The sequence below is a fragment of the Anopheles darlingi genome, chromosome X, assembly GCF_943734745.1.
Source record: "Anopheles darlingi chromosome X, idAnoDarlMG_H_01, whole genome shotgun sequence".
NCBI lineage: Eukaryota > Metazoa > Arthropoda > Insecta > Diptera > Culicidae > Anopheles > Anopheles darlingi.
Window position 1 is genome coordinate 9527918 of NC_064873.1, and position 11355 is coordinate 9539272.

At 52.6% G+C, this 11355-nt stretch overlaps 4 protein-coding genes across 6 annotated transcripts in view; all 4 read right to left on the minus strand.

The window, feature by feature from the left end:
- LOC125955519 (protein stoned-B) overlaps positions 1 to 269 on the minus strand; it is a 5658-nt gene extending 5389 nt beyond the window's left edge. Inside the window, exon 1 of the mRNA XM_049686656.1 lies at positions 1 to 269. This exon is cut by the window's left edge and continues 2062 nt beyond it. Coding sequence (XP_049542613.1) covers positions 1 to 269 — 269 coding nt within the window.
- Positions 270 to 321: 52 nt separating this feature from the next.
- On the minus strand, positions 322 to 5192 carry LOC125955531 (protein stoned-A). Of its 3 annotated transcripts, none has more exons than XM_049686681.1 (3): positions 4642 to 5192; positions 1984 to 3218; positions 322 to 1859 (listed from the first exon to the last, which is right to left on the minus strand). In XM_049686681.1, the coding sequence occupies exons 2-3, from the start codon at positions 3188 to 3190 to the stop codon at positions 322 to 324; spliced, it is 2745 nt and encodes a 914-aa protein (XP_049542638.1). In that variant the 5' UTR covers positions 3191 to 3218; positions 4642 to 5192. The 3 variants fall into 3 exon arrangements, with proteins under 3 accessions (XP_049542638.1, XP_049542623.1, XP_049542630.1); XM_049686666.1 differs by having other exon boundaries at positions 322 to 1862; XM_049686673.1 differs by lacking the exon at positions 4642 to 5192 and adding an exon at positions 3917 to 4108 and having other exon boundaries at positions 322 to 1862.
- A 1222-nt stretch (positions 5193 to 6414) lies between these two features.
- On the minus strand, positions 6415 to 9415 carry LOC125954214 (alpha-(1,3)-fucosyltransferase C). The gene is made up of 4 exons (XM_049684322.1): positions 9018 to 9415; positions 8742 to 8924; positions 7301 to 8195; positions 6415 to 7170 (listed from the first exon to the last, which is right to left on the minus strand). Exons 1-4 carry the CDS (start codon positions 9040 to 9042, stop codon positions 6729 to 6731), a joined length of 1545 nt encoding a protein of 514 aa, XP_049540279.1. The 5' UTR covers positions 9043 to 9415; the 3' UTR covers positions 6415 to 6728.
- A 223-nt stretch (positions 9416 to 9638) lies between these two features.
- LOC125953908 (glyoxalase domain-containing protein 4) lies at positions 9639 to 11029 on the minus strand. Its single transcript, XM_049683744.1, has 3 exons — positions 10807 to 11029; positions 10684 to 10733; positions 9639 to 10599 (listed from the first exon to the last, which is right to left on the minus strand). Exons 1-3 carry the CDS (start codon positions 10894 to 10896, stop codon positions 9879 to 9881), a joined length of 861 nt encoding a protein of 286 aa, XP_049539701.1. The 5' UTR covers positions 10897 to 11029; the 3' UTR covers positions 9639 to 9878.
- Between the last annotated feature and the right edge of the window lie 326 nt (positions 11030 to 11355).

Genomic DNA, 11355 nt, shown 5'->3' on the forward strand with positions numbered 1-11355 from the left:
CCACCGAACAGATCACCACCAGCGCCACCCCCACCATCTGCCGGTGCGAGGGGCATCTCGATGTCCGCCTCACCATCGGGCTCACCGAACAGGGCAAAAGGATTTCGGCCACCACCACCACCACCGGCTACCGCCGCCGGTACGCTCACGAGGAACGGGTTGTCCGATTCGTCGGTCGCCGGCTCACTGTCGCCGAACAGGAATGGGTTCGGGGTTGGATCGCGCCCCTCCAGCGGATCCTCATCGTCCATCAGAAAAGGGTTCGCCATGGTCGCCTCTAAACTCGTACCTAGGCTGTGTCGCGGAGAGCGAGAAGCGGTTTTAGTAGTGATGATCAATCAGCTCGTCCTCGAGCAGCTTAATCTCGGTTCGGCCTGGTCCAATATTTTCCGCGATCGACGTATCGAACGGGTCGACCTCGCACTCGCGCTGCTGCTGCTGCCGCTGCTCCTGCCCGTTGTTGTTATCACCAAAGTCCAGTGAACCGCGGCCACCAATTTGCGGTGTTAGCACTTTGACAAACACCGAGCTAGCCTCTTGGGGCGCGTCGGACAGGATGTCGGTAACGACCGTCGGGATGCTCGGTATCAGTTCGTCCTCCAGCAGCTTCAGCTCAGTCCGTCCCGGCTGCAAATTGTGCGCGATCGTCGTATCGAACGGATCGAGCTCCTGCTCCTGCTGCTGCTGCTGCAGCAGCTGCTGATGCTGCTGTTGCTGATCCGCTGATCCAGTTGCGGCACCGGGACGCGCCGGTGTCAGCACCTTCTGGGCGTCGGTTGTCTGTTCGTAACCGGCACCGAGTAGATCCGCGGCCCGAACCGCTGGCTGATCCGTCTGTTCGTCGGCTCGCGGATTAAAGTCGTCCTGGTTCGCGCTAGCGCTGGTCAGCTCCTGCTCGAGCAGACTAAGCTCGAGTGTGGTCGGTGCAACCGGTGGCACGAACGAGGTATCGAACGGATCCGCCTCCAAGTCCGGCAGGGACGATTCGCGGCTGTAGTACGGCGTCAGCGGTTTCTTCGTCACCGACGAATGGTCAGCACCGTCGAGCTTCAGCAGATCCGGCGTCGCAACGGCAAACACGACCGATTTGCTGCGGTTGGTACCGGGACCGGCACCGCCGCCACCGTTACCGACACTACCGGCACCGATGTGCAGGCTCAGCGAGGATTTGCGCTGTACCAGCGACTGCAGATCCTGCTCGAACCGTGCGTCCTCCTCCTCCTCCGGTCCGGTCCTGTGGTCGGTGGTTCCCGCGTTGTCGTTGTCGTCGTCGGCCCGTGGATCAAAGTCGGGATCGCTCAGCGAGTGGGTAATGGTCGCAGCGGGACCACGCGGTTCCGCCCCCGACAGCAGCTCCTCCTCGAGAAACTTAAGTTCGGCCTTGCCCGGTGCTACGATCAGGTCGATCGCTGTCGTATCGAACGGATCCGCCGCCGCCGCCGCCGGCACCGATCCGGCACCGGTGGTAGTCGATCCGGGTGGTCCGGGTGGTGGTAGTACCTGTCCTGCGGTCGCTACCTCGAGCGGTTTGTCACCGAGCCCAGTTAGATCGGAGGTGCTCACGGATAGGAGATCCTGCAAGGCGACCTGAGGTGTGGGCACCTCAGCCCCCGCTGAGAAGAGATCCGGTGTGATGGCACGCCGGGCGTCGGGCTGCTGCTCGGTTGCTGCTGCAGTCGCCGCCGCTGCTTCCTCTTCTGTGATCGCGCGTGGATCAAACTCGTCGTCCTCGACGGCGGTTGCCGGTAGCAGCCGCTCCACGAACCCGGTATAGAATGGATCGTCCGATTCCGGTGCGTCAAAGGCGTCTAGGTTGAGGACACCGGTGGTCCCACCGGGCGAACCAGGTACAGATGCTTCTGCTGAGAGAGAGAGAGAGAGAGAGAGAGAGAGAGAGAGAGAGAGAGAGAGAGAGAGAGTGCGAGAGAGAGAAAGAGAGAGGAATTCGTGGAATAGAATCGTGTCCCTTACCGTGTTACTTACCTTCTGGCTTTCCTAACAGTAGCTCAAGATTGTCACTACCGGCCACCAGCACTGGTTCGCGGGACTTTAGCTCGTCAAACTCGTCAAGATCCGGCTGCTCTGGGAGCTGGGAGTGTTCTTCTTCTTCTTGCTGCTGCTGCTGCTGCTGCTGCTGCTGCTGCTTCTGTAGATTCAAGTGGAGCGATACGCTCAAGTCAATCTCAATGTTCGATGTCGGTAGATCGGCTGGATCATCGAGCAGGGTAAGGGCCGGCGAATCCTTCTGTACGCTCGCTACAGCCTCATTGCCCTGTTCGGCCCCTGGTTGCTGCTGCTGCTGCTGCTGCTGCTGCTGCTGTTGGTCACCCTCGTCGAAACTGGCGAGCAGTAGATTCTGCGGTCCACGGCGCTGTCGGCGGGTTTTAGCTGCCCCGGTACCGGCACCCTCGACGCGCCCAGTCAGTACCTCAACGGCCGACCCGATGCAGACGAGCTTCTTGCCCCGCTTCGAGACCTCCGGTCCCTTGATGACCTTCTCCGCGTACGAGGTGTCGAACGGGTCCGGTCCGTCGAACGACTCTAGTACCGGCGACTCGGGCACGTACGCGATCGGTAGCTCCCCGCGGGCAATCGCATCGATGTAGCCGGTATCGAAGATGTCCTCCTCGGTTTCCGAGTTGTTGTGGTCGGAGTCGGATAGCTCGACAACCGCACCGATCAGCTCCTCCGCCGCCGACCGTTTCTCCTCCTCGGCCCTAGCCGCCTCTTCGGCCGCCTTCCGGCGTTCCTCCTCTGCGCAGCGTTCGCGCTCCTCCCGCTCTCGCTCCTCCTGCTCGACCTTGGTTGGAACCTTCTGGAAGAACGAGGTGCTCTTGATGCGATCGAGATCACCCTGGGTCTTCTTCAGCACCGAGTCAATGCCACTGGTGAGGGCCGCAAACTTGGACCATTCCTCGTCGGTTTCGCCCGACTTTTCGCCGCCCGCACCCGATACCGATGCCGACGATGCCGCCGCCGACGGCTGGTGATGCGACTGGTGCGACTGGTGCGACTGGTGCGGCTGCTGCTGCTGTTCCTCGCTGTCCGATGGGGCCGCCGAATTGAGCGCCGATTGGTTCTGGTGCTCCCGCCGGTACTGCTCTAGCTCCTCCTCGGTGAATAGCTCCTGGTCTTTCTTTGACTTTTTGCCTTTCTTTTTCTTCTTCAGTCCTTTGGGTAGCTTCAGCATTATCTAAACTACCGAGACATCCAATCGTCTGCCAGCACGGTATGATCAGGTGACGAGGAGTGCGAGAGAGAGAGAGAGAGAGAGAGAGAGAGAGAGAGAGAGAGACGCAAAAAAGAGAGACGCAGAGAGAGAGAGAGAAATAATAGATGGAATTAATCGGTTAAGGCACGCTATCCAGCTATCCACTGGCTAGGCAGTGAGTGCAGTACTCATCATCCTGCGCATCATTATCCTTCCTTCCCACAAGCCGCAGCCTCGATCCGATCCCGAAACAAACGGTTACATAAGACGCCCGAGGAAACAGGGGTAGGACCGAACGCGGGATTCGCTGACAAAAACCGACTCAAGGTCATAAGCCGGAGCCGGAAAGCTGGCCTCACCCCGCCGCCCTACTACTTTCTTGGGTGTTGGGTCCACCTTCCGCTCCTTACTTTGATGGCCAGATGCACCAGATGCATGGTTCTGGTGGTTCGCGTGGCCAGTTCATTGATGCTCTAGCTGGCAAGCTTTCCTTCCTACATCCTGGCCGTCACGAACGTCTGCCCCAGTCTGCCCACAAAGGCAGGCGCACGCGTCACTACGTCCCCTGCTACCTACACACTCACAACACGCACACGGACACACGGACACACACAGGCATACGCACACAATCGCACACAATTGTTTGACCTGCACAGCCCCGTGAATCGAACAGGATGTAGTCGCTTTTGGTTACTGCTTTCTTACCCGCTGACTCTCAATGGGTCCAAACCTGTCGCGGAAGCCAAGACCTTCGGTAACTCCGAATACCGCGGAGGAGGAAAGTGGGGAGGAGGCGCTTGGCTTAGCTGCTGGCCAAAAGAAACTGTCTAATAAAACCATCAACCAAAGAACGCCCAAAAGACACGTCCCATTGGGCACGGGTAGACCACTAGTCACTGCAGGTTGCACCGAATTCTGATTGATTCTGTTGCATCCGGAGAGGCAAAAGGGATACTCCGGCAGTGAAGCTGTGTGCCTTGTTACGTGATACAAGTGCGAGCGACTCAGCAGAAGACTCCAACGGCACTTGACTGGTCAGGACACGCTCCGAGGGAGAGAGAGAGAGAGAGAGAGAGAAAGAAAAGGAGAGAGAAAGACGAAAGAAGAGCAAGAGAGAGCGAAAGAGAGAGAGAGCGAAAGAGAGAGAGAGAGAGAGAGAGAGAGAGAGAGAGAGAGAGAGAGCAAGCATATAGGCAGGTAAAAGGGGGTGGTGGGTGGGGAAGAGTACTATACGTTTCTTCCCCAAGACTCTGTGGCAGCAAAGGGAGCTGGCAGTTGGCACATAGAAAACTACATGTATACATATACATGTAGATGTCGATGTGTGCAGATATATGTATGCTGTCCTTATAGCTTTCGGGCACAATCAAGGACTACGGTGGGGACATGTGATTTGGTGTCCCCCTGTCCGGACATCCTGTGCTACTTACGTCTCATCGATACGGTTGAGCATTACGATGGATCCGCCTCTGTTGTAGATTTTGACAGTACAGTTCCGCTCCGCCAGGCTAACCTTGCCCCTCCCCCCCTCCACAGGATTCCAGTTCCAACTCGCCTTTGCTCGCCGACACCACTCGCCAATCTGAATGGCCTGAACACGGAATCCCCTCAACGAAGTCCCTCCCCACGCGGTTTGGGGTTTGTGGATTGTAGAGGATGAAGTTGAATGGAGTCAATGGTGGAAACACGGTCCGCACAGTCACACGCACGCACGATTTGAATCCCTCGATTATCCCCTCTCTTCTTCTTCGTGGTTCTTCCAGTGGTCTCAATTTTTTTTTTTTGCGCTGCGTTAACCGCTACTAACTAGCTAGCGCCACTCACAACACATCATTCCAAGGCATCAGCAGCAAGAATCGAACCGAACCGAATTGAAAACCACCGCGAATTCATCCTGCACACGACACGTGCACCGAACGGCAGTAGCGCGAGGCCAAAGACTGGCCCCAAAACGATGGCCACGGGAAGCTTGAACCACCGATTGGTCCGACTGATGTGACCGTCTGTGGGTTTGGAGTCGCGTAGCCTTGCTCTTCGCGCGACCAAGCAGAGCAGGGCGAGAAATCGGTCGAATTGTTCGCTCACCGAGCATGCCCACTGGCACTGGGCACTAGGGTGTACGGTTGCGAGACTCTCGAGCGGTATCGATTTGCAAATAATTCTCGCCACCCTCCCAAGAATGCTGAATGCTCTCGGCGGTGGTCTCGATGAACAGTGGTAGAAACCAGTGTGTCATCTGTGAATCCCTGTTTGGGATTGGGAACACATAAAAAAAACGCGGATAAGGAAAGCGAACATCATTTGACCTCCGTTTGACGCAGAAGACGGGTCGGTTAGGGGCGGCAAGGGCCTATCATACGTTCTATTACATCGATTATTGAGACACACACACGCACACGCACACAAACACACATTCACAAATACACTCACACGGACATAGAGCCAAGAGAGAACCATTTTCGATGGGAAGCCAATTGAAGATGAAAGGCATGCGCAGATGAGCGACAGAAGCACACGTCGAAATCCTGCTTTTCGCTCTTTATCAGATGTTACATTAAAATATACCAGCGGTCCATGTTTTTTTTTTTATACATGTAGTTCGCTGTCGTCACTGATCCAGCAACATAGAACAGTACGTTGCATAACGGTCAGCATAGTCGGGAGTCTGCAAATAACATCTCCGATCATCTTGCCGATTGTACTGAGAGCTGAGAAAAGAACAGCCAACCGAGCTCACAGCATAGTGCCCCGGTATACTATTCTTTAAAAAGCCGAATGTTTTGGCAGGCTCTACCCGGTACATTACCTTGCATCGTTGCGTGCAAAAGATATTACTAGAGGAATGCAGATTCGAAGGAATGTTACCTAAGAAGAAAGTTATTTATTACCATTGGGAGAAAATTACAAGTCGCTTTCCACGAGTGGCAGCATAAATCTGAAAACTGGAGCTTATGCTCGGCCGTGCACGCAGCATGGTACCACCAGGACATTACATTGCAATACGACTGTACTGCTGTCCTCGTGTCCGCTGGCGCTGGGCAGCTTCTCGCACAGCCGACACCACACTGAGAAGGAGTGATCGAGCGCATCGAGCTCCTTTAACAAGATGACATTACTGACGGACGTAGTAAGCCGTTGCAAGTCGTCACGGATGTTTATATTACCTTTAGGTGAATCCTTTAGGTGATTTGTTTATTACTTTTCGTAAAAAAATACAAGTGACATTCCTATGGTTTCCTTACACGATTTCGATTGTTGTAATCTACTTCACTATTCACTGGCTAACACCCTGAGCAAGGTCCACAATAGTTCGTTTAGGACGGAAAATGGCATATTCATTCGCTTTTCGATGTACTCTTCTTCATTTTCTTTACTGCTACTTTTTAACTCACTAACCCCAGTGAAGTATACGCGCTGAGCGCTAAAAAAACACGCGTTAAGCATGTATATAAGAAACGGGAGATTGATCTAGCCTAGTTAAGAGAATTACCAGCTATGACCGATTGGTAAAACAATCTCAAAACTGGAGCTTCGATTCGGCCGTGCAGACATCGTCGTACCACCAGGAATGAATATCGCGATAGTACTGTACCGCTTCCCTCGTGCTGACGCTGTGCAGCTTCTCGCACAGCCCACAGTACGGTGAGGAGAAGTGATCGAGCGCATAGTGCTCCTTCCACCAGAAATATTTGACGTACTCTTGTGGATTGTCGACCAGGAAGAGCAGATGGGCGACTAGATCTGATACGGAGGCATAATCCTGCACATCGATGTAAGAGCCGGGTGGCGCAAAGCGCAAGTAGTCGGCACCGCCGTAAACGACCGGTACAATGTAGTGCTCGAGTGCGTTGAACAGCTTCTCGGTGACATAGTCGACGCACAGCGAATTTTCAAACGAAAGGTAAAACCAGTAAACCGTATCCAGCATCTTTTCGCACTCCGGATTGTTACGGGAGCACCTGTGGAGCGAGAGGTACGAAGGTGTACGATTCATTATTACAATTCTAGTCTAGTAACATAAGGGTTGTAACCAGATCGCCACACTGTACACGTGCGTGTGTGAATCATTATCCTGCTTAGGCTACTTACTTGTGTTTGCCACATGCACCATACACATCAATTGCTAGGCCAGCGGATTGCAGCGATCGTACCAACTCATCCCGCTTCGAAATAGCACCGCAGTGCGAAACAAACTGAGCAGCCATTGAACGCTTCTGGCTGACCAGTTCGATTAAAGACGCGTTCTCATACTCATTGAAACCATAGCGCCAGATCGGTTTGAGGGCTGGGCTCACCACCTCACCACTCTCCAGGTCCACTATGCTGCGGTAGTTGAATAGTATGTCCGAATCCAGCCGGTATGTCATGGTCCAGTTGAAGAAATTCGCATCCAGGCTCAGCCTATGCTTGGTGTGCGCCGGTGACTCCTGGATAGCTGCGATGTAAATCTGCCGTGCCTCCCGTATCGACGGTGGATGATTCCAGGGTGAGGCGACGTGGTAGACTAGCGCATCGTACTCCGTTATCGGCTTCACCAGCCCGTGATCGGACGTCAGAACACAGTTGGTGGCCGAGCACCGTTTAGCCTTAAAGTAATCGGGACCGACCGTGGCGGACGGCAAGCCCCAATGAGCCTCCTCGAAAAAGCTAGTGTAGAGCAGGATGTACCGTGGACGACTAACTTCGTTGTCGTGTTCCTCCAAATAGCGAGACCTCGCCCGGTTGTGATCATCCAAGATCTGATAGCTGCTTACGGTGGGCTTAAAACACTGTTCATAGATCACTAGATAGAAAATCAAACAGAGCAAAACTCCAACAACGCCTACCAGCGCAATCTTGTTTCGGGTTCGCGTCATTAGGGCACACCAGGCCAACAGGCACGACGGCGAGAATATCGAAAGGACCAGGTGACGCCGTTGAATGACGAATGCGAACTGACGAAATCCATTGATGGCACAGGGCGATGGTCCTCCACCGCTGTTATCTATACACGGTGGATATCGCTTGCAAACAATAACCGATAAGGTGCGCGCAGATCGATAAGCGGACGAGGCACCCTTGCCGATTGAATTTATGTGCCGACGCAGCCCTGGATGATAACCCTAACCCTCGGCTATTTGTTCACACGTGGATAGGCAAGCATAGCTTCGTAATGCTTTACAAAAGAACTAGCACAAGAAAACTCTGGCGGCGGTACGGTATCTTAAAACCGTGCGACCACTGTTTGGCAAAAGTTGATCACACTTTCTGATTCTGATTCTGATTCTTCCAACAAACCAACGTGTGATAACTAGATTATAGAATCTTTATTAAACTAATAAGTAACTAGTCCAATCGATGTAAACCTTTGGCCATTACAAAAAAAACATATCGCAACTCATCCTAATTATGCATGTGAGCATGCGTATCTCTCGTTCATCTATCCACTATCCAACATTAAGGGAGTGTCGGGGTGCATTCTATCTATTAGTTTCATATCCATGCATTAACCATCCCAGCTGAAGTCATTTCGTTTCCGCCACGATCGTACTCGAACAACAGCATCCGGCGCTACCGTCCGCTGCCGGGGATCGTGGTGCGCAACCGTCCTTCATTACCTTTTCCTCGGGCATCGTCCGGTTGCTCGAGCTAGTGTTGCAGCTACACGTGCAATCGGAATCACATGGACGGCATCCACAGCTCCGCTTACTCATCATCCGCAAGCACTTGCAATCTAGAGGGGGGTGTCGGGAAAGTTGAAAGAATAAACGTTAAGTATGGGCGCGGGTTTGTCTGGAAAAGTACCCGACCGTCCGCCAGCTCTTACCTTTACCACAAGTTCTACATGGCATCTTGAAGTATGTGAGTGCGAGATACCGGCACCGGATCTAACAGCTACTGCACGGACAACGAAGATCGTCGAATACTTTTTTCCTTAATTATGGACTTAAAACGGAGTGTTTAAGGGACGCAGTTCAATGTATAAACAGCGTAAAACGATAGCAGCTGCAGCTAACGATTAAGTAATAAGAGTCAAGGGAGCCGTCTAGACTAGGGACCACAGACGCACTTGCACCGCACTGCAACGACACAAAACGAGTGCATTTGCCTTCCACTAGCCACTGAATCCTCGCAAACCCAACATGCACCCTATTAGTGTCACGCACCAGGTATGTGGAGCACACAAACGTAATTTAAGCGATTAGTCGATGCGCACTAATGAGAATAGCCGAGCGTACCGAGCACCACACATAGCTCGTAACGATTCGTATAGGAGATGACCCAGCGAGAAACCGAGTACGCGTGAGTACGAGAGAAAGAGATCGATGCTTCAGCGTACGATCACGACGCGTGCCGTGCGTTCGTGATCGACACCTGCCGGTTAATGCTGATATTGATGCTGCTAAAGGTTAATATACACAGAAAATCAAATCAACACGTAATTGTGGCAACCTATTGTGTATTAGCCGTTTTTATTAACATTTCATACCCTGGTGATTAACCATCACATATCAACGTGGTCAGCAAAAGGGCATGTCACCCTCAGGTATGCTGTAGGCACTAATAAGGAAACATGACTTTGCAGTTTAGGCATTTATTTGCATAAACTGCAAATAAACATTAGAAGATTTGCCCTGATTTGCATTCACTGCAAACCGACACGAGCGAAACGGAATGAGATGTATTATTACTTATGGAACGGGTCCTTCTGAATATAGCGTTCAAGGGCATTATCGCTGCTAGGATCGACCACCGAGAGTGCCCCGAAACCTTCATCATCCACGAAGCAGATCTCATGCCCATCGGGATCGGCGAGAATGATGACGCGGACGGAGGCCTTTCCGGGCGTATCGAGCGTAATGAGCGGTTTCAGCACCGCTCCGTCCACATCGCGCACCAGCTGATCGATCTGCGGCTGTACATCGTACGGTACGGCGAACGCAATGCGCCCGTACGCTTTCGCACGAACCAACGGCTCCTCGAGCTGGCGGAACTCCAGAATGAATTTACCCTGGTCATAGGTTAGCTCACTGACGCGCGGCTCAACGGTGCTCGGAAGCTTTTCCATCTTCAGCTTATCAACCCAAAAGGCGAGCGAACGGCTCAGATCGGTCACGTGCAGGGCGACGCGCTCGATCACCTCGTCTGTGCTGGGTGTCGTATCGGAACGAATGATAAATTTATAGCCATCCGGCGAGCAAAGTGCAAGTTGTCCTCCTGTCTCGGTGAAGGGATAGTTGCTCTTACGGACACGAGCTGCTGCCTCGGATGATTTGACGGTGATGGCAGCCAAATCGTTGCCCAAGACATAGTCTGCCACACCGTAATTGTAAGTCAGCTCGAGGACGAAATGCTTATCTTCCGGTCCATAGCCTATCATCGTTTTGCTCCAGCGATTATCGTACGGTCTGTGATCGATCGGACAAAATGAAACAAGGGCGGAAACAAAATTAGGCGCTTTCTTCTACTTGCTAGCGGCTGCTGCATATTACCCATTACACGCGGCGTCGCAACCTTCCGTAAACTCCTCATGGCGTAATACCTTTAAAAAAAAATAACAAACCAGTAATCAGTGATCAGGTTGCAACAACCGGCAAAACGAGTCGACGGCCTACCTTCATGTTTAATACATCGCGAAAGAAATGGATATTCTTTTGACGATGTCCGATCTTCAAAACATAATGTAGAGCCCGGGCGGAAATCATGGTGATGTGCAAGTGCGGGGGTTTGAGATTCGAGAACACGAGACTTCCTAGTGCTTCCCAACGAAACGACCACTTGTAGAATGATGAAAAATCCGGAGAAAACAATTAATAAACAGTGCGCTCTATGCTAGTCAATAATTGTTCCTGGATTAAAGACCTCGGTGCTGAAGCTGTATTCCGATTTCAAGCGCGCTTAGGATTGTAGCAAAAATAATTTCACACTGGAAGCTGCAGTTTCGGTGTTTTCATCGTTCATAAAGATTCCCGTGAGCTCCGGTGGCGATATTTTCGAAAGAAACCGCGAAAACTCATCATGTTGAGCGTCGCTACCAAAAACAGCCAGCCATGAACGGTCTGTTCGGTAACGATTGGGTGAGAAGGCGGCAGGCAGGGTTGGTGTGGTACACGTGCACATTTTCTTACACCAGCGTCACATTCCATCGGCGACCATGCTGTTGC